At 43.6% G+C, this 22,744-nt stretch overlaps 1 protein-coding gene across 4 annotated transcripts in view; it reads right to left on the bottom strand.

Annotated features, from left to right (window-relative positions):
- Positions 1 to 48: 48 nt before the first annotated feature.
- LOC112237386 (nuclear factor of activated T-cells, cytoplasmic 3) overlaps positions 49 to 22,744 on the bottom strand; it is a 100,581-nt gene continuing 77,885 nt past the window's right edge. For 2 of the 4 annotated variants that reach the window (XM_042331055.1, XM_042331054.1), the window contains exons 9-10: positions 19,556 to 20,731; positions 49 to 419 (exon numbers count right to left, since the gene is read on the bottom strand). In XM_042331055.1, the coding sequence (XP_042186989.1) occupies positions 361 to 419; positions 19,556 to 20,731 (1,235 nt within the window). In that variant the 3' untranslated portion in view covers positions 49 to 360. The remainder of the gene's footprint in view (positions 420 to 19,555; positions 20,732 to 22,744) is intronic. The other 2 variants (XM_042331057.1, XM_042331056.1) reach the window with 1 other exon arrangement.

Raw genomic sequence — 22,744 nt, forward strand, 5'->3', positions numbered from 1 at the left:
TCTGGATTTTTTTTCTCATTTTGTCTGTCATAGTTGAAATGTACCTATGATGAAAATCTTTTTAAGTGGGGGAACTTGCACAATTGGTGGCTGACTAAATACTTTTTTGCCCCACTGTACAGGTGTAGGTGGGTGAATCTGAGCTCTTTTGCTGTCATGTGGGTATATGAAAGGTTTGTTCATGTGTGTCTGGAGGGTCTTTTTGTGGACTGATAGGTCCATGAAGTGTAAAGGGGAATCTCAGCCCAGTCTGTCCTGCCTAGAGGCAGGTAAAGTCCTGTGGTGGAGGTGGTGGTGTTGGGGCTGGTGAGGACACTGCTATGCCCAGCTGGGTGTGTGGAGGCCTGGCCACGGAAAGCGCTACGACTGGGCACCGCCACCAGGGGACTGGGACATGTCTCTGCCGATGATCTCATTCACTGGAAACACAAAGAGAAGATACAGGTTCACTACAGCTGAACAACACAGTCCAGAGGGTTTATTATTATAGGCTACTAAACCTTAGCAATGCTTTCTTCAACTTCAATTGACCCAAAGTTTTTGAGGCCAAATTGATTGTCATATATTATCAAGAAATCAAATCTAAATTGTGTTCCTGAATGCATTCGGACTGTGAGAAAATACAAATGTTTACCAGCAGAGGGCGATGTTGCCCCACTCACTTAGAGGGGAAAAACTCATACATACACTGGCAAGACCGAGGTTCAACTCACAGCTTTGGAATGACAAAACCACCGTCAACAACCAGAAAGCGAGGGGAAACTATTCCATTCACTGCCGTGTGTCATTACCGTCAGACATGACCTTTGACAGCGTCCAAGATATTTAGTCTTTACCACCACAACATGTCGACTCCTATAAATATCATCCTCCATTTATTGAATGGCCTAGCGAGCACCATTTCTCTATTGCGTTTCTTCATTTCTTCCACAATAATAGGCCAGAGGAAATGTACTCAAGCTCCATTAAGAGGTGGGTTTGCGAGCGTAGTAAATGGGCCTGTATAAAACTAACCCATTGTTACAACACATGTTGTTGACCCCAGAGAGGCACTCAAGCACAGTGCTGTAGGTAATTACTCTGCCAGGCAGAGCTAGCTAGGCCTGATATTAAATAAATAAGTTCTTTTCTCTCTCGGTCTCTGGCGGTGGGGCATGTTGGAGATGCCTCCAACAGAGGCCTGACTGTTACAGTGGTGCCAAAGCTGTTTTCAGCTCACACCGGGTCCAGCGTGGCTCAGCGGGAGGACCAGCGGGGAGCCTGTAAAAACCACAGCCGTAAAGTAAATCAACTTCTAACCCCCATATCACGCTAACTGAAGCTGCATCTGGTTAACTACAGTACCTGTGGAACGAAAAGGAGGGTGAGAAAGAGAGGGAGAAAGAGAAAAATAGAAAAGAGAGGGAGAGAAGAGAGAGGGGAGAGAGAAAAGAGAGAAAGAGGAGAGAGTGAAAGGAGAGGATACGTAGCCTGGTTTGGTATTTGTGGAAAAAGTGAAGATATTTTCCACACAGCAGCGACTGGTAGCTTTGCATTGGTGCAGCAGTGGCGGCATTCATACACCGTTCATTTCCTGATGTGGCACATAGGTGTCAAAAGTCAAGGCAGGTCAAAGAGACAGAGGGCAAAGAGAGGAGAGGGTTCGACTATCTGGTTTAGAGCGAGGAGATGGCGAGTGAGTCCTCTGAGCTCTGACAGTTTGACACACATTAAGACAGATAGACACGCAGGTATTCAGCCAGACCTGTCCATACACCACAGCAACAGTACCAGCCCTGCTGCTTGGGGATTCCTCTTCTCTTACCTACAACTGGCCACATGTTGTGCAACTGTCTGTTGTGAAATCATATATTTAATGGCCCAGTGTCTGATGGACAAGTCAGCATCTGCTTTATATGGGTCATATGATATATGGGTATTTATATATGTGGTATATTATTGGTAGATGGAGTGAGAGGAAAATTAACAGTCAAATCATGTGTAGATTAAATTCAGAGTATTATCGAGATATTAGGGAGTCCGTTCAAATTAATTCATCTTGCTCATCTTAAGATCTTCCCTTTATATTTCTTAACCACATTTTGGTGTGTATGGGGTTAAATAATAATTTATTCATTAACACAAATCAAGAATGATACTTTCATCAATTTAATTAAAAGCCTTGATATTCTGTATTCCAGTTGTTACCCCATCCATAAAAATCATCAGCTATATATCAACGGTTACCCCCATCCCTAAGAATCATCAGCTATTTATCAACTGTTACCCCCATCCCTAAGAATCATCAGCTATTTATCAACTGTTACCCCCATCCCTAAGAATCATCAGCTATTTATCAACTGTTACCCCCATCCCTAAGATTCATCAGCTATATATCAACAGTTACCCCATCCCTAAGAATCATCAGCTATATATCAACTGTTACCCCCATCCCTAAGAATCATCAGCTATATATCAACTGTTACCCCATGCCTAAGAATCATCAGCTATATATCAACCGTTACCCGATCCCTAAGAATCATCAGCGATATATCAACTGTTACCCCATCCCTAAGAATCATCAGCTATATATCAACTGTTACCCCATGCCTAAGAATCATCAGCTATATATCAACCGTTACCCCATCCCTAAGAATCATCAGCTATATATCAACTGTTACCCCATCCCTAAGAATCATCAGCTATATATCAACTGTTACCCCCATCCCTAAGAATCATCAGCTATATATCAACTGTTACCCCCATCCCTAAGAATCATCAGCTATATATCAACTGTTACCCCCATCCCTAAGAATCATCAGCTATATATCAACTGTTACCCCCATCCCTAAGAATCATCAGCTATATATCAACTGTTACCCCATCCCTAAGAATCATCAGCTATATATCAACTGTTACCCCCATCCCTAAGAATCATCAGCTATATATCAACTGTTACCCCCATCCCTAAGAATCATCAGCTATATATCAACTGTTACCCCCATCCCTAAGAATCATCAGCTATATATCAACTGTTACCCCCATCCCTAAGAATCATCAGCTATATATCAACTGTTACCCCCATCCCTAAGAATCATCAGCTATATATCAACTGTTACCCCCATCCCTAAGAATCATCAGCTATATATCAACTGTTACCCCATCCCTGTTAAGAATCATCAGCTATATATCAACTGTTACCCCCATCCCTAAGAATCATCAGCTATATATCAACTGTTACCCCCATCCCTAAGAATCATCAGCTATATATCAACTGTTACCCCCATCCCTAAGAATCATCAGCTATATATCAACTGTTACCCCATCCCTAAGAATCATCAGCTATATATCAACTGTTACCCCCATCCCTAAGAATCATCAGCTATATATCAACTGTTACCCCATCCCTAAGAATCATCAGCTATATATCAACTGTTACCCCCATCCCTAAGAATCATCAGCTATATATCAACTGTTACCCCCATCCCTAAGAATCATCAGCTATATATCAACTGTTACCCCCATCCCTAAGAATCATCAGCTATATATCAACTGTTACCCCCATCCCTAAGAATCATCAGCTATATATCAACTGTTACCCCCATCCCTAAGAATCATCAGCTATATATCAACTGTTACCCCCATCCCTAAGAATCATCAGCTATATATCAACTGTTACCCCATCCCTAAGAATCATCAGCTATATATCAACTGTTATCCCCCATCCCTAAGAATCATCAGCTATATATCAACTGTTACCCCCATCCCTAAGAATCATCAGCTATATATCAACTGTTACCCCTAAGAATCATCCTATCAACTGTTACCCCATCCCTAAGAATCATCAGCTATATATCAACTGTTACCCCCATCCCTAAGAATCATCAGCTATATATCAACTGTTACCCCCATCCCTAAGAATCATCAGCTATATATCAACTGTTACCCCATCCCTAAGAATCATCAGCTATATATCAACTGTTACCCCCATCCCTAAGAATCATCAGCTATATATCAACTGTTACCCCATCCCTAAGAATCATCAGCTATATATCAACTGTTACCCCCATCCCTAAGAATCATCAGCTATATATCAACTGTTACCCCCATCCCTAAGAATCATCAGCTATATATCAACTGTTACCCCCATCCCTAAGAATCATCAGCTATATATCAACTGTTACCCCCATCCCTAAGAATCATCAGCTATATATCAACTGTTATCCCCCATCCCTAAGAATCATCAGCTATATATCAACTGTTACCCCATCCCTAAGAATCATCAGCTATATATCAACTGTTACCCCATCCCTAAGAATCATCAGCTATATATCAACTGTTACCCCCATCCCTAAGAATCATCAGCTATATATCAACTGTTACCCCCATCCCTAAGAATCATCAGCTATATATCAACTGTTACCCCCATCCCTAAGAATCATCAGCTATATATCAACTGTTACCCCCATCCCTAAGAATCATCAGCTATATATCAACTGTTACCCCCATCCCTAAGAATCATCAGCTATATATCAACTGTTACCCCCATCCCTAAGAATCATCAGCTATATATCAACTGTTACCCCCCCCATCCCTAAGAATCATCAGCTATATATCAACTGTTACCCCCATCCCTAAGAATCATCAGCTATATATCAACTGTTACCCCCATCCCTAAGAATCATCAGCTATATATCAACTGTTACCCCCATCCCTAAGAATCATCAGCTATATATCAACTGTTACCCCCATCCCTAAGAATCATCAGCTATATATCAACTGTTACCCCCATCCCTAAGAATCATCAGCTATATATCAACTGTTACCCCCATCCCTAAGAATCATCAGCTATATATCAACTGTTACCCCCATCCCTATGAATCATCAGCTATATATCAACTGTTACCCCCATCCCTAAGAATCATCAGCTATATATCAACTGTTACCCCATCCCTAAGAATCATCAGCTATATATCAACTGTTACCCCATGCCTAAGAATCATCAGCTATATATCAACCGTTACCCCATCCCTAAGAATCATCAGCTATATATCAACTGTTACCCCATCCCTAAGAATCATCAGCTATATATCAACTGTTACCCCATCCCTAAGAATCATCAGCTATATATCAACTGTTACCCCCATCCCTAAGAATCATCAGCTATCTATCAACTGTTACCCCCATCCCTAAGAATCATCAGCTATATATCAACTGTTACCCCCATCCCTAAGAATCATCAGCTATATATCAACTGTTACCCCCATCCCTAAGAATCATCAGCTATATATCAACTGTTACCCCCATCCCTAAGAATCATCAGCTATATATCAACTGTTACCCCATCCCTAAGAATCATCAGCTATATATCAACTGTTACCCCCATCCCTAAGAATCATCAGCTATATATCAACTGTTACCCCCATCCCTAAGAATCATCAGCTATATATCAACTGTTACCCCATCCCTAAGAATCATCAGCTATATATCAACTGTTACCCCATCCCTAAGAATCATCAGCTATATATCAACTGTTACCCCCATCCCTAAGTTACTGTTATCCCCCATCCCTAAGAATCATCAGCTATATATCAACTGTTACCCCCATCCCTAAGAATCATCAGCTATCTATCAACTGTTACCCCCATCCCTATGAATCATCAGCTATATATCAACTGTTACCCCATCCCTAAGAATCATCAGCTATATATCAACTGTTACCCCATCCCTAAGAATCATCAGCTATATATCAACTGTTACCCCCCATCCCTAAGAATCATCAGCTATATATCAACTGTTACCCCCATCCCTAAGAATCATCAGCTATATATCAACTGTTACCCCCATCCCTAAGAATCATCAGCTATATATCAACTGTTACCCCATCCCTAAGAATCATCAGCTATATATCAACTGTTACCCCATCCCTAAGAATCATCAGCTATATATCAACTGTTACCCCCATCCCTAAGAATCATCAGCTATATATCAACTGTTACCCCCATCCCTAAGAATCATCAGCTATATATCAACTGTTACCCCCATCCCTAAGAATCATCAGCTATATATCAACTGTTACCCCATCCCTAAGAATCATCAGCTATATATCAACTGTTACCCCCATCCCTAAGAATCATCAGCTATATATCAACTGTTACCCCATCCCTAAGAATCATCAGCTATATATCAACTGTTACCCCCATCCCTAAGAATCATCAGCTATATATCAACTGTTATCCCCATCCCTAAGAATCATCAGCTATATATCAACTGTTACCCCCATCCCTAAGAATCATCAGCTATATATCAACTGTTACCCCCATCCCTAAGAATCATCAGCTATATATCAACTGTTACCCCCATCCCTAAGAATCATCAGCTATATATCAACTGTTACCCCCATCCCTAAGAATCATCAGCTATATATCAACTGTTACCCCCATCCCTAAGAATCATCAGCTATATATCAACTGTTACCCCCATCCCTAAGAATCATCAGCTATATATCAACTGTTACCCCCATCCCTAAGAATCATCAGCTATATATCAACTGTTACCCCCATCCCTAAGAATCATCAGCTATATATCAACTGTTACCCCCATCCCTAAGAATCATCAGCTATATATCAACTGTTACCCCCATCCCTAAGAATCATCAGCTATATATCAACTGTTACCCCCATCCCTAAGAATCATCAGCTATATATCAACTGTTACCCCATCCCTAAGAATCATCAGCTATATATCAACTGTTACCCCCATCCCTAAGAATCATCAGCTATATATCAACTGTTACCCCCATCCCTAAGAATCATCAGCTATATATCAACTGTTACCCCCATCCCTAAGAATCATCAGCTATATATCTGTTACCCCATCCCTGTTACCCCCATCCCTAAGAATCATCAGCTATATATCAACTGTTACCCCCATCCCTAAGAATCATCAGCTATATATCAACTGTTACCCCCATCCCTAAGAATCATCAGCTATATATCAACTGTTACCCCATCCCTAAGAATCATCAGCTATATATCAACTGTTACCCCCATCCCTAAGAATCATCAGCTATATATCAACTGTTACCCCCATCCCTATGAATCATCAGCTATATATCAACTGTTACCCCCATCCCTAAGAATCATCAGCTATATATCAACTGTTACCCCATCCCTAAGAATCATCAGCTATATATCAACTGTTACCCCCATCCCTAAGAATCATCAGCTATATATCAACTGTTACCCCCATCCCTAAGAATCATCAGCTATATATCAACTGTTACCCCATCCCTAAGAATCATCAGCTATATATCAACTGTTACCCCCATCCCTAAGAATCATCAGCTATATATCAACTGTTAAGAATCCCCCATCCCTAAGAATCATCAGCTATATATCAACTGTTACCCCCATCCCTAAGAATCATCAGCTATCTATCAACTGTTACCCCCATCCCTAAGAATCATCAGCTATATATATCTAAGAATCTCAGCTATATATCAACCCCCATCCCTAAGAATCATCAGCTATATATCAACTGTTACCCCATCCCTAAGAATCATCAGCTATATATCAACTGTTACCCCATCCCTAAGAATCATCAGCTATATATCAACTGTTACCCCCATCCCTAAGAATCATCAGCTATATATCAATGTTACCCCATCCCTAAGAATCATCAGCTATATATCAACTGTTACCCCATCCCTAAGAATCATCAGCTATATATCAACTGTTACCCCCATCCCTAAGAATCATCAGCTATATATCAACTGTTACCCCCATCCCTAAGAATCATCAGCTATATATCAACTGTTACCCCCATCCCTAAGAATCATCAGCTATATATCAACTGTTACCCCATCCCTAAGAATCATCAGCTATATATCAACTGTTACCCCATCCCTAAGAATCATCAGCTATATATCAACTGTTACCCCCATCCCTAAGAATCATCAGCTATATATCAACTGTTACCCCCATCCCTAAGAATCATCAGCTATATATCAACTGTTACCCCCATCCCTAAGAATCATCAGCTATATATCAACTGTTACCCCCATCCCTAAGAATCATCAGCTATATATCAACTGTTATCCCCCATCCCTAAGAATCATCAGCTATATATCAACTGTTACCCCCATCCCTAAGAATCATCAGCTATATATCAACTGTTACCCCATCCCTAAGAATCATCAGCTATATATCAACTGTTATCCCTAAGAATCATCAGCTATATATCAACTGTTACCCCCATCCCTAAGAATCATCAGCTATATATCAACTGTTACCCCATCCCTAAGAATCATCAGCTATATATCAACTGTTACCCCCATCCCTAAGAATCATCAGCTATATATCAACTGTTACCCCCATCCCTAAGAATCATCAGCTATATATCAACTGTTACCCCATCCCTAAGAATCATCAGCTATATATCAACTGTTATCCCCCATCCCTAAGAATCATCAGCTATATATCAACTGTTACCCCATCCCTAAGAATCATCAGCTATATATCAACTGTTACCCCCATCCCTAAGAATCATCAGCTATATATCAACTGTTACCCCCATCCCTAAGAATCATCAGCTATATATCAACTGTTACCCCCATCCCTAAGAATCATCAGCTATATATCAACTGTTATCCCCCCCTAAGAATCCCTAAGAATCATCAGCTATATATCAACTGTTACCCCCATCCCTAAGAATCATCAGCTATATATCAACTGTTACCCCCATCCCTAAGAATCATCAGCTATATATCAACTGTTACCCCCATCCCTAAGAATCATCAGCTATATATCAACTGTTACCCCCATCCCTAAGAATCATCAGCTATATATCAACTGTTACCCCCATCCCTAAGAATCATCAGCTATATATCAACTGTTACCCCCATCCCTAAGAATCATCAGCTATATATCAACTGTTACCCCCCATCCCTAAGAATCATCAGCTATATATCAACTGTTACCCCCATCCCTAAGAATCATCAGCTATATATCAACTGTTACCCCCATCCCTAAGAATCATCAGCTATATATCAACTGTTACCCCCATCCCTAAGAATCATCAGCTATATATCAACTGTTACCCCCATCCCTAAGAATCATCAGCTATATATCAACTGTTACCCCCATCCCTAAGAATCATCAGCTATATATCAACTGTTACCCCCATCCCTAAGAATCATCTATATATCAGCTAGCTATATCAACTGTTACCCCCATCCCTAAGAATCATCAGCTATATATCAACTGTTACCCCCATCCCTAAGAATCATCAGCTATATATCAACTGTTACCCCCATCCCTAAGAATCATCAGCTATATATCAACTGTTACCCCATCCCTAAGAATCATCAGCTATATATCAACATCCCTAAGTTATCAACCCCCATCCCTAAGAATCATCAGCTATCTATCAACTGTTACCCCATCCCTAAGAATCATCAGCTATATATCAACTGTTACCCCCATCCCTAAGAATCATCAGCTATATATCAACTGTTACCCCCATCCCTAAGAATCATCAGCTATATATCAACTGTTACCCCCATCCCTAAGAATCATCAGCTATATATCAACTGTTATCCCCCATCCCTAAGAATCATCAGCTATATATCTGAATACAATTACAACGTCTCAAAGTCATTGCACTCCTGTTAAACTGGTACAAAATACATTCTCAGAAAAATAATTACAACTATTTCAAACACAATTTTACAGTATCGACAATGAATACTGTAGCGTCAACTGTACTTGCTAGTTGACTACCTTTAAAAAAAGCAGTGAAAACTTATTGGTGGTTCCATGATAGAAATAGAGGTGTTTATTTGTATTTGTTTGTGTGATCTGTGAGCTGCTACTACTGCTGATGTGACAGAGGGAGGAGCAGGCCTTTGTGCTTGGCTGGCTAGCCACTGTCTCTATCCTGTTGGCGTGGGCGGATGGTTCTTCCTCTCCCATCACACACGGCTATCTATATTCACACATAGACTGTATTTCTGGGTTAACTGCGACAGACAGCTTTACATAAAACATCAGTCTACAACAATGTATCCACGTTCTAAACACAGCACAGGAGTGGAAATGTTCAACTAAAAATGAACCATTATTGTATGTGTTTCATGTAAGTCTCAAGCACAATGTCTATCTGCAGTCTGTTTAGAAAACTTTCCACAGAACACACACAGAACACACACAGAACACACACAGAACACACACAGAACACACACAGAACACACACAGAACACACACAGAACACACACAGAACACACACAGAACACACACAGAACACACACAGAACACACACAGAACACACACAGAACACACACAGAACACACACAGAACACACACAGAACATACACAGAACACACACAGAACACACACAGAACACACACAGAACACACACAGAACACACACAGAACACACACAGAACACACACAGAACACACACAGAACACACACAGAACACACACAGAACACACACAGAACACACACAGAACACACACAGAACACACACATACAGAACACACACAGAACACACACAGAACATACACAGAACACACACAGAACACACACAGAACACACACAGAACACACAAAACGATGCAAACTTTCACACGGGCATTAGATATCCTATTAATCGACTACTGGTAAGGTTTCAAAATGGGCTCTAACAAGACTGACAGTTATATAAAAAATCAACTAGGTCTATAATCTGATGTAGATCTGGGAAAAATCTTAAAAATTGTGCTTGACTTCAGTAGTTTCATACCTGAACCAATGTCTCAGATTGACTTGTTTTATGACTGCATCAGAAACGTGATGATTTAGCCCAGCTTACTACAGAGAACCCTGGGTCTCTTTAACCCTCTGGAAGGGAGATCCTCTTTATATGACTAGGAGGGGGGGTCCCTCATTAAGCCAGGGAACTGAACTGTCATTTCGCTTCTAAGGCATAGGTCTCTGGTCCTAGGACTAATCTACTTTACTGAATGTGTGACTAAACCAGCCCATGAACATGACTTCCCTCCCCATCAGACCGGTGTCACCTCCCAGACAGTACTGTAGTGGGGAACGGACCCTTCAATCACTGTGACTTAGGCTAATTACAGTCAAAGACAGAGTCCCTCCTCGATCAAAGTCCATCAGTGTACTGATTGGTGGTAAAACTAGGTTTTCAGTGTGTGTCATGTCATTATCTCAAAGGGGAAACTCACATGAATCACTTTACCTAACCCAGACATAGGGGAGAAACAGACTGCCCTTATTAAATCTACATAGTGTGTCCTTTCTGACCCCAATTCTTTTTCTTTGCTTTTCTTTGTTTCGAATCACACAGTGATCTTTAACGTTATGTCTAGATGTATACATTTCATGTCTAAACGGGATCTGCTAAAATAATCTCTGCAATGAGAAACAGAAGTGAAACAGTCAAACAGATGTGGATTTTCTATGATAAACAAGTCGTCAGTTAGGATGGAAAACAGGTAATCACCCTGGTTCCCGTCTGACAGATTGAAAAAAAACGTTCCCTGACAGACAAACACTGAAGTGTGAAGCAGAAAAGGGCATGTAGGGCGCTCCAACAGAGAACCAGCTTCAGAAAATAACAAGAAGACTGAGTGATTGTTCTCTCCACTCTACCAAATGAAGAAAACATGTGACGATGGATAACACTTGTGCAGGGCACGGGACAGGCAAGCCAAGATTCAGTTGGTCAAAAGGAAGACTTGCAATGACATGCACACATCTTCAGAGAGCCTCGGGATAAGAAAACATCAGGCGTTCAAATCAAATGGACAAGTCCACTTAATGATCATATTTCATTGGAAATATATGGTCAGTTTCAGTAACAGAAACTAGACTACTAAAAACGTTCCAGGGTTGCTAGGCTAACATCTCTTTTTTGCCTGTTTAACTGTAGCTCTGTAGTCTGTTACTCTAGTCTGACACGCTGCCAGAGAGACAGATCACAGTAACAGTAGAGCTCCAGTCAGAACACTATAGCCTCATTAGAACACTGCTGCAGTTTTAACAGTCAATCATCTCTGTGAATCATCTGTGGATTTCCCATTTGTAAGTGATTCACAACACACATGTCTTTTGATCCGGCCCCTATAATGTCTGCTCACAAGAAGCCATCAGATGACCACAAGAGTGAGTTACAAGGTGGAAGCCAACAGGATTGGAGCCAGAATGGCCACCCTAAAAATGTTGGAATGGAAGCCAACAGGATTGGAGCCAGAATGGCCATCCTAATATGTTGTAATGGAAGCCATCAGGATTGGAGCCAGAATGGCCATCCTAAAATGTTGGAATGGAAGCCAACAGGATTGGAGCCAGAATGGCCATCCTAAAATGTTGGAATGGAAGCCAATAGGATTGGATCCAGAATGGCCATCCTAATATGTTGGAATGGAAGCCAACAGGATTGGAGCCAGAATGGCCATCCTAAAATGTTGGAATGGAAACCAACAGGATTGGAGCCAGAATGGCCATCCTAATATGTTGGAATGGAAGCCAACAGGATTGGAGCCAGAATGGCCATCCTAATATGTTGGAATGGAAGCCAACAGGATTGGAGCCAGAATGGCCATCCTAATATGTTGGAATGGAAGCCAACAGGATTGGAGCCAGAATGGCCATCCTAATATGTTGGAATGGAAGCCAATAGGATTGGAGCCAGAATGGCCATCCTAAAATGTTGGAATGGAAGCCAACGGGATTGGAGCCAGAATGGCCATCCTAAAATGTTGGAATGGAAGCCAACAAGATTGGAGCCAGAATGGCCATCCTAATATGTTGGAATGGAAGCCAACAGGAGCCAGAATGGCCATCCTAATATGTTGGAATGGAAGCCAACAGGAGCCAGAATGGCCATCCTAATATGTTGGAATGGAAGACAATAGGATCCGGAATGGCCAACCAGAAGATACATCTAAACTTCTACCACAATAGACCATCACCTTAGGATGTGCAGTAGGGATCAGATAATGACACATTCTATGTGTCTGCTGCATTTCACAGTGACTAAACACCTAATGGCACTTAATGGCATTTTAAGAGATTTTGTCTGGACTGGAGGCTAGTTTAGTGAGTTAAATGAATTCCTGCATCTACATAACTAGAATGGCGGATAACTGCAGTAGCCTGACTGCCATGTGGAGATGTGTTATGGTGTGTGTGTGTGTGTGTGACTCAACAGTTCTCTGAGACACTTGACATATACACTCCCCTTACAGCACACTACAGGGTTTAATAGGGATATCAACTATAACAGTGGCTCTCTGTTAGGAAACACAAATCAACAATGACATCTAAGATAGACAAGTTAACCGATAACACAACCCACGAGCTGGTACAAGAGGCCATTTGCATACAAACAAGACAATATTATATTCAAAACATTGATATGGGACTCTGTAAACAAATAAAAGGTTTCTCTTTCTGTTTTCCTGGCTGAAGGTCAATGTTAAGTTCCAACATTACCAAGGATCTCCTGCCTGGGCACTCCGTCTGCCTGCCGCTGGCCAACATCTTGACGGAGAAACACACTGAAAAGCACGCACACACAGACACGCACACAGAGGGAGATAGGAAGGCACACTGGCAGGACCTGAACCCCAGAACCCAGAACCCGGTGCTGGTGCTACACTGCCAATACCTCTGCCTTCATTACATTCCTAAGTCTTTAATTGTATGGAAAGACGACAAAACAAAGTCGGTTTCCACTTGTTCCAGAGCCGGCGGTGTGTGTTTGGGATTGTGTTTAACTAGCTGAGTTTGGTTAGGTCCAGGCCTGATGCATTTTCCTACCACTGTTGTTTTTTCCTCACATGAATAGAGAGTTGTGTTATTTATCTGCCATGCTCAGTTAGAAGTTAGAAGCAGCCACTGGCTGGGCTGGGACTGGGACCAAGCCACAAAGCCACCAAACCACAGAGCACCAGAGGAGAGTTTCCACTGTTGGGGACAACTCAGGACTCTGAGACTGAGGCCTGCTTGACCCAAACTGACCAGCAGCATGGTGCCAGGGTTCTGTGACTGCCGTCTAGTGGTAGTGCAACCTGTAGACTAGAGGTTGGTTCCCTGGGTCTGTAGTAGTAGAGACGGACAGGGCCTACCTCATGGAGGGGATTGGAGTCTGGTGAAAGCTATGTTTCAGGAGCCTTAGTAACAGACCCAGATTAGCCCATGTTTTAAATGTAGACGTGTGTGTGTTTATGTCTGTGTGTTGTTGGCTATGCTGTGTCAACAGGGACCGTGCACATGCTCTGGGAGCGGCATTGCTCGTGTATTTGTATATAGAGTTGTGCCTGAGAAAACTGCCTAAAGTATGTGATTAACTACTGTGTGCACAGTGTTTACAATGTGTGGCGCCATACTCATAGTACTGACGTGAATATGGCTGTTTTTGGTGGGTGCATTTACTGTGTGTACTATGTGCCTGTGTCTCTGTGTGTGTGTGTGTGTGTGTGTGTGTGTACACTATGACAGCACTAGAAATAAGTGTGTGTGTGTGTGTGTGTGTGTGTGTGTGTGTGTGTGTGTCTCTGTGTGTGTGTGTACACTATGACAGCACTAGAAATAAGTGTGTGTGTGTGTGTGTGTGTGTGTGTGTGTGTGTCTGTGTGTGTCTGTGTGTGTGTGTGTGTGTGTGTGTGTACACTATGACAGCACTAGAAATAAGTGTGTGTGCCTGCTCTATGTCGTTGTCTCTCACAAGAAGAGCGGGAGCAGCAGGCCCGGCCTATTATTAACCCAGAATGCCGTGCTCACGGCGAGAGGCAGCTGTGGACCGAGCAGGAGAGCAAACAAAAGATGCAGGCACTCCGTGTCACACACACACCCAGCCTCCGCTACCCCCCCGCCCGTCTGCACTGTGTATGTGTGTTGTCTGTGCAAACACAGGGCCAGCTGATTAATTAGATGAACACACAGGTCGGCACCACAAGTGGTTCAGTCTGTCACCATGACGGCCGTAATCACCCTCACAGGAGGGTTCACTCACATTCACACGAGAGGAAGGGGGAGAGCAAGGTTGCACACGCCTACAGCACGCTATACACACTACTGTACAATTACTGTCCCTGTTAATAGTGCACTCACATGAACACTGTTCAGGAAGATTGGAAATATATTGACACTAAATATGGACACTAAACCAAATATAGACTACTGTACCTACCAATAAAGAAGCAGAGGTCCTGTACACAGCAGTTTCCTTTCAGCTGCTAGCTCTAGCAGAAGAACTGCCTCCTCCTGCCTCTTACTGATAAATACATAATCTTTGTTATAAACCTTTATTGGAGATGAGAATTCATCTAGGAGGAGTATGAGAAGTGGGGATGCATTTTTGGGTGCGATCCTCAACTCGTCTGTCCATCTGTCAGTAAGTCTGTGCCACTCCTGACCCCCCACACCCACAGTAGACCTACTGCACGCACACACACACCCTCTACATGGCCCCTGCGTGGCGTACGTCACCAGTCACCAAGGCCATCTGTTAGCTCACCACAGCAGTTTTACACTGTGACATGGTGGTACACACACACAGACTTGTGCTGACACAAGTCTATGCAGGCAATACTACAGTGATACTCAGGGGTGCAACTTTGGTTTTAGAAATGGGGGGAGGGGGGTGAACTAATATTAAATATATTTTTAAATAGTCGGATAAACTCTCCAAACAGCCTACCCGACCTCTCGGAGGCGTCCGCATGGTCCTAAAGCACACAGCTGCCCTGTTTTGTATCACATTCCAATGATAAAACTGGGGGGGACAAAAATGCAATTCCCCAAGTGAAAGTTGCACCCCTGGTGATACTACTGTATACTGAAATCCTACCAGGGAATGACTATCATATCAAAATGTACATATCAGCACTGACTGACATGTAACTAACTGACCCTGTTCTTAGTTAGACTACTAGAACTCAGACAGATAGACAGACATTAACAGAAAGACACACAGATAGTCTAGTAGACCAGAGTTCAATCATTTTCAAAGACATTTAGATGTAAGTATTTAGATTTTTTTTATTTGAAAAGAAAAGTAGTTGAATATTGGAATGTATTTGAAATACACTTGAAAAGTATTTGAAAACACTCAAATACACTGACTCAAATACACTCCCATGGATTTAACCCAGTTATTTTAATATAGTATTTGAAATAAGTATTTGAAAATACGGTCAGACTTTATTTGGATAGTCCGGATTTTTGCTCTGTAGATGCTCTATAGATGGTCATACTATCAACAAACTATCTGTTGATAAACAATTGCTTGCTAAGGTTAGGGTTAGGTTAAGAATAAGGTTAGGGTAAAGGTTAAGTTTAGGGTTAAAGTTAGAGCTAGGGTTAGTAGATAGTTAGTTGAAATGTTACTGATATATGGACTATCCAAATAAAGTGTTACCGAAAATACTTTAAAATACTTCCAATAGAAGTAGTTAATTCGGTACAGAAAACAATGTATTTAAATAACAAATACTTAAATACACATGAACCCTGGTCTGCTCTGTGGTATATTTCATGTGCTGCTCTGACCTCCTAAAAACTCAGTCGTTCCATTGCTGCACTGCGCTGCTCAGTCATTCACTGCTTCATGATGTCCTACAGAGCCAGTGTGTGTGCGTGTGTGTTTTGTGTGTCTGTTTGTTTGTGCGTCCTACAGAGCCTGCATGGCACACAAGCTATTTCTAGGCCTCGCTCAGACAGAGACTTACTAATCCCAGGGTGAACCTGTCAGTCTTTTCAGTCAACAACTTTTCTCACACTTTTCTTCTTGGTATGTACAGGTAACTGCCAAAATAAAGGAAACACTTGAGTAAATGAGGGATACAAACCATATTGAAAGCAAGTGCTTCCACACTGGTGTGGAATTAACATCCCATCATCATGCTTAGGGTCATATATAAAAATGCTGGGCAGGCCCATTTGGCAGGAGCTTCGGTGACCAAGACTGCTCAACTTGCTGATGTTTCACAATATGCCATGGCCGTGTCAGTCACCAGATCTCAACCCAATTGAACACTTATGAGAGATTCTGGAACATTTTCCCCCACCATCAACAAATGTCTCATGGAAAATGGTGTTGCATCCCTCCAATAGAGTTCCAGACACTTGTAGAATCTATGCCAAGGTGCATTGAAGCTGTTCTGGCTCGTGGTGTTTCCTTTATTTTGGCAGTTACCTGTAGCTACACGGTCTGAGGGGAATTGACTGAGGCAGCCAGACTTTTACTTGCACAATGTGTGTGTGAATGTGTGTTGGAGAGTGTGAGAGAGAAATAGAGAGTGAGTAATTAAGGATATAGTGATTATGATTATGCGTGCATACACACAACTGTGAGACTAAGTCTGAGTGTATGAGTGTGTGTAGGCATACACATGTAGTGTATTATGCAGCTGGTGAACTTGTGTCTGATGGCCTTTTATACATGACTTATTGATAATGGGCCGTGTAATTAGCCTGGCCCTTAATAGCACACAATACAGCACTTCCTGATGCACACACACTTTCTGTCGCAGCCACTCCAGGCTGTTTATTAACTATGGGCCATTTGACTGCTGTTTATTTGAATACGTGACTGAGCGGGACCAGTATGCAGAGAAGCAGAAGTGGCTGTGCATGGCAGATTAGAAACTAAATGGGGAATGGTGGTTTCTCAAACGGCTAGTGCCGAGTTAGGATTTGTAGTGTTCTTGAAGTGAAGAGGCAATGTTAATGAGTTAGTCTCATCATTCTCCAGTCAGTTTGTTATACCACCGTCAATAGAGGTACATTAGTCCTCTCCAGAATGGAAAGGGCCTTCCACACACAGTAATTACAGCGGCTGTGGTCTCTGTGGTATAAAACATTTTCCTAGTATTCCCACTTTTGTAACATCCAGTCATTACAAACGAGCTGAATTCAAAGAATGAATCTCCTTACTGGTATGTGTGTGTGTGTGTGTGTGTGTGTGTCAGATGGGGATGAGCTATTTGTGACGAGGTCAATAGTGCGAGAGTCATTAGTCTATTGTGCTGCTATGATGTCCAATCCTCCTGTCAGGACCCCTCAATAACAACCCTACTGTGTACAAAACCCAACTGACGGTTTAAGTGCTGTATTTATGAAATACAAATCCCTACAACGAGACATAATTTCACCCAGGAGAATTCAGTAACTGGTGGAAGGTATCTTTTTCCACAGTGTTATAAAACAGAAGCATTTTTGTAAAACACGTGTTAGCTGGATGCTATGCAACTTTTTTTTTATTCTAAAAGGATAATAAAATAATGAAAATGTAAGGGCTTCTAAATTCCCTCTAATCAAGAGAGAATGAGACACAGAGAGAGTGTGGTGAGTACAGACACAGAGAGAGTGTAGTGAGTACAGATACAGAGAGAGTGTAGTGAGTACAGACACAGAGAGAGTGTGGTGAGTACAGACACAGAGAGAGTGTGGTGAGTACAGATACAGAGAGAGTGTAGTGAGTACAGACACAGAGAGAGTGTGGTGAGTACAGACACAGAGAGAGTGTGGTGAGTACAGATACAGAGAGAGTGTGGTGAGTACAGACACAGAGAGAGTGTGGTGAGTACAGACACAGAGAGAGTGTAGTGAGTACAGACACAGAGAGAGTGTGGTGAGTACAGACACAGAGAGAGTGTAGTGAGTACAGATACAGAGAGAGTGTGGTGAGTACAGACACAGAGTGTAGTGAGTACAGATACAGAGAGAGTGTAGTGAGTACAGACACAGAGAGAGTGTAGTGAGTACAGACACAGAGAGAGAGTGTAGTGAGTACAGACACAGAGAGAGTGTGGTGAGTACAGACACAGAGAGAGTGTAGTGAGTACAGACACAGAGAGAGTGTGGTGAGTACAGACACAGAGAGAGTGTGGTGAGTACAGACACAGAGAGAGTGTAGTGAGTACAGACACAGAGAGAGTGTAGTGAGTACAGACACAGAGAGAGTGTGGGAGTACAGACACAGAGAGAGTGTAGTGAGTACAGACACAGAGAGAGTGTAGTGAGTACAGACACAGAGAGAGTGTGGTGAGTACAGACACAGAGAGAGTGTAGTCAGTACAGACACAGAGAGAGTGAGTGAGTACAGACACAGAGAGAGTGTAGTGAGTACAGACACAGAGAGAGTGTAGTGAGTACAGACACAGAGAGAGTGTGGTGAGTACAGACACAGAGAGAGTGTGGTGAGTACAGACACAGAGAGAGTGTAGTGAGTACAGACACAGAGAGAGTGTAGTGAGTACAGACACAGAGAGAGTGTAGTGAGTACAGACACAGAGAGAGAGTGTAGTGAGTACAGACACAGAGAGAGTGTAGTGAGTACAGACACAGAGAGAGTGTAGTGAGTACAGACACAGAGAGAGTGTAGTCAGTACAGACAGAGAGAGTGTAGTGAGTACAGACACAGAGAGAGTGTAGTGAGTACAGACACAGAGAGAGTGTGGTGAGTACAGACACAGAGAGAGTGTGGTGAGTACAGACACAGAGAGAGTGTGGTGAGTACAGACACAGAGAGATGGAGAGGCTGACAGACAGAGCTGTGTCTTACCGTCGTCCAGTGTGATGTCCTGCATGCCGATGGTTCTGAAGGTGGGCTCTCTCTCCTCCGGCTCCTGCTTGATGTTCACACTCTCCCCCTCTGTAGGGAAGGGGCTCTGCTGGTGGGCAAGGGGGTGCTGCTGCACGGGGTTGCTGCTGCACGAGCCTGGGGACAGGTTGGACATGACAGGGCTGCTGGCCTGGGGACTGTGTGCTGGGGGGCCCAGAGGGCTGCCGGTGGGGGAGGTGGGCAACTGGTAGGGCAGGGAGTGGAGCTGGGGGGAGGGTGGCCCGGAATGGGGCGAGGGAACCATGTGGGCTGGAGGGGCACTGGAGGTAGTGGGACAGGAGGCAGACCTCTGGCTGGTGGGGTGGTAGCCCCCCAGAGCTCTCTGCAGCTGGGGGGAGGGCTGCATCGGATGGTTGGTGAGGGTGGGTGAGGGCTGGCCCATGGGGTGGTTGGGGCGGGTGGGCGAGGGCACCTGGCTGGGGTTGGGGGGGCAGTGGTAGCCCATGGAGAGCAGGTGAGGGGCAGAGTGAGAGGAGTGGGTCATGGGCTGGCTGTGGGGGGCCGTGGAGATGGGGCTGTGGGGGCTGGAGGCCTGCTGGGCGGAGGTGGTTGGGGAGGAGTGGTACACCATACCCAGCCCCATGGGGTGGGGGTGGGAGACCCCGGGGTCAGACTGCTGCTGGTGGTGGTAAGGCATCCTCTCATAGCTCTGCGGAGCCCCAGTGTTCATGGAAAGGCTGGGCTGGCCATTGTAGGGCAGGTTGGGATGTAGGTTGCTTAGATGGCTGGGGTGGGTGTGACTCTGCTGCATAGGATGGTGTTGGTAGGAGGGCCTGTTGGGAGGGGCTGGGCCCGGATGGAACGTCATGTGGCAGTCAGCAGGCGTGTGGAGGCCTCGGCCCTGGAGGTGAGGCAGGTGCTGGAAGGTGGGGGAGCCCATGAGGGGGCAGGCAGGCTGCAGAGTATGGAGGCTGGAGCCGGGGCCTGCAGCTAGGCCACGGGGAGAGCTGGACAGAAGGCCGTCCGGTGGGTGGCCCTGCTCAGGGGAAGGCAGCTGGGTGTGGGTACTGCGGACCAGGCTGGCAGCATGGGCCAGGGGCATGGACATACCGGGCATGGGGGGCACAGCAGGGGGCCCTTCCATCTCTTCTCTGTTGTGCTCCTGCTTCACCAGGACTGGAGACAGTGAGTGAGAGTGAGCGAGAGAGTGAGAGTGAGCGAGAGAGTGAGAGTGAGACAGAGACAGAGACAGAGAGACACTCAGTATGGGAAACCAACACATTGCCTTTCACATGATACCAGCATTAATATATTCAAATCTTTCATTGCAGCCATAAATATTTTGGTGACATATGTGATGATTATGATAACAGATAATGAATTCCAAAGAAAAACACAAGGCAGTACTCATTTGTTTGACCAAATTCTGGAACACCACAAATAGCCAAATCTCAGGATTAACTTCCCAATCAACATCCACATGAACATCAACATGAACTTGGTTCACCCAAGTTCAGAATGTATGTGTTAACTATATTAGAAATCTTTACTTAAACGGAGCACCTTTACAACAGCGCATAGCACAACTCTGCTGTGTACCAATCAGTAACCTATTTCCCAATCTGGTGCTTGTGACCAGGCAGGGTTTTATTTTGACTCAGCTCTGAATCAGAGAGAGGGAGCATATGTTGTTGGGTTTGGGTGCCATCATGTTGACTGCAGTATAGGGAGAAGCAAAATGCCTTCCAGCCATGCTGAAACCAGGAGGAGGACAAACCAGTTCACAGCCCCTAGTACCCCTACTACCTCCCAGGGCCCTCCCTCTGACAGGCATGTTACTGAGAGAATACAGCCAGGAAGACTTGTGTCTGAGGGGGAAGGGACAGAGATACTGTGATAGATTGTGTGAAATGGTGCTTTTATACATGTTTTGGTTTTGAAGGGGAAAGGCACTGCGATATTGTAGAGACAGAAGGGGTCTTCCTCTGGACTATGCCGACAGCACCTATCCATACTTGGCCAACCCTAATGACAAAGTTTTTCTTGTCTTGACCACCTGAGAACCCTACACATTCTAATCATGACATCCTCCTTAAGGGATCTCAGAAGTTAACTAATGCTCTTTTCTCACAGTTCATCCCTAAACCGGGCCAGCCTGGGCCCTACTACCCACGCACACTAGGTAGCACAGTGTGATTGGTGGGCCGGGATGCCACAATTAAGCGTGCGGTGTCCGTGGTAACAATAGTGGCGTCTACACTGACAGTGCAGGCTTCCTGTGCTGTGCTCTAATTGGCTGTCCTGGTAGGGTAGCGTGGAAAACAGGAAGCACTTGAAGAGTGGGCGAAGTGCTGCAAACAGAGAGTGGGTGGAAGGGCACATACACATCTAAATGCACGCACGCACACTGCTGTGGTAGATATCAGAAATTGCTCACTTGTCATTATATTCCGCCAACACAGTTTTCGTTTTGACTAATGTTGATTTGACGTTATTGTTGGAAAACAATAACAATATCAAGTAACTATGCACTTGACTTAATGAGAAACATTAGGAAACTGTAGAATCCATGTAAAAAAAAAAACAAACATTTTCAGCCTTGGAGAGATTTAATTTTAGACAAACAACACCGTTTGAAATTCCCATAATTCCTGTGTGCAATAAAATGTTCCTGGAGAGCAGAAATTGCATACTAAAACTTAAATGCAAATACACATCAGAAATAGACAGCAATAGAGTTTCATGGTGCTTTACATAACAGTTGGCGGATGCACATGTAACTGTTAGTGGAGGTGCCCCTTCTTTAACCACAGCTATGCAAACTGGGAGGGAAAGTTCAAAGCTCTCCAAAACCGGGTTAGTTAGCTAAGCCCAAAAGCAGGATCCTCAGCAGTGTGTGTATGTTTGTATGCGTGTGCTGCTGCTTTCCATGGCTGTATCTGCTTTCTGTCAATCCCCCTGAGAGGTCAACAGAGGAGTGACAAGCAGGTTTCAACGTGACTCCACATGATCCTGTTCCAGTATGTCTTTAGAACACTCCAACTGCCACACATACCACACAACTGCTATATCATATAAATGTGGTTGATGAGATGTTAGCTAAACACCACGTGTTGCCAGATCTAATCATCTGCAGTGGAACACAACCACCAGTGATTCTAAAGACTTGCAATTCAAGCACTATGATTG

Source organism: Oncorhynchus tshawytscha, linkage group LG12 (genome assembly GCF_018296145.1).
Source record: "Oncorhynchus tshawytscha isolate Ot180627B linkage group LG12, Otsh_v2.0, whole genome shotgun sequence".
In the NCBI taxonomy this organism is placed as follows: Eukaryota; Metazoa; Chordata; class Actinopteri; order Salmoniformes; family Salmonidae; genus Oncorhynchus; species Oncorhynchus tshawytscha.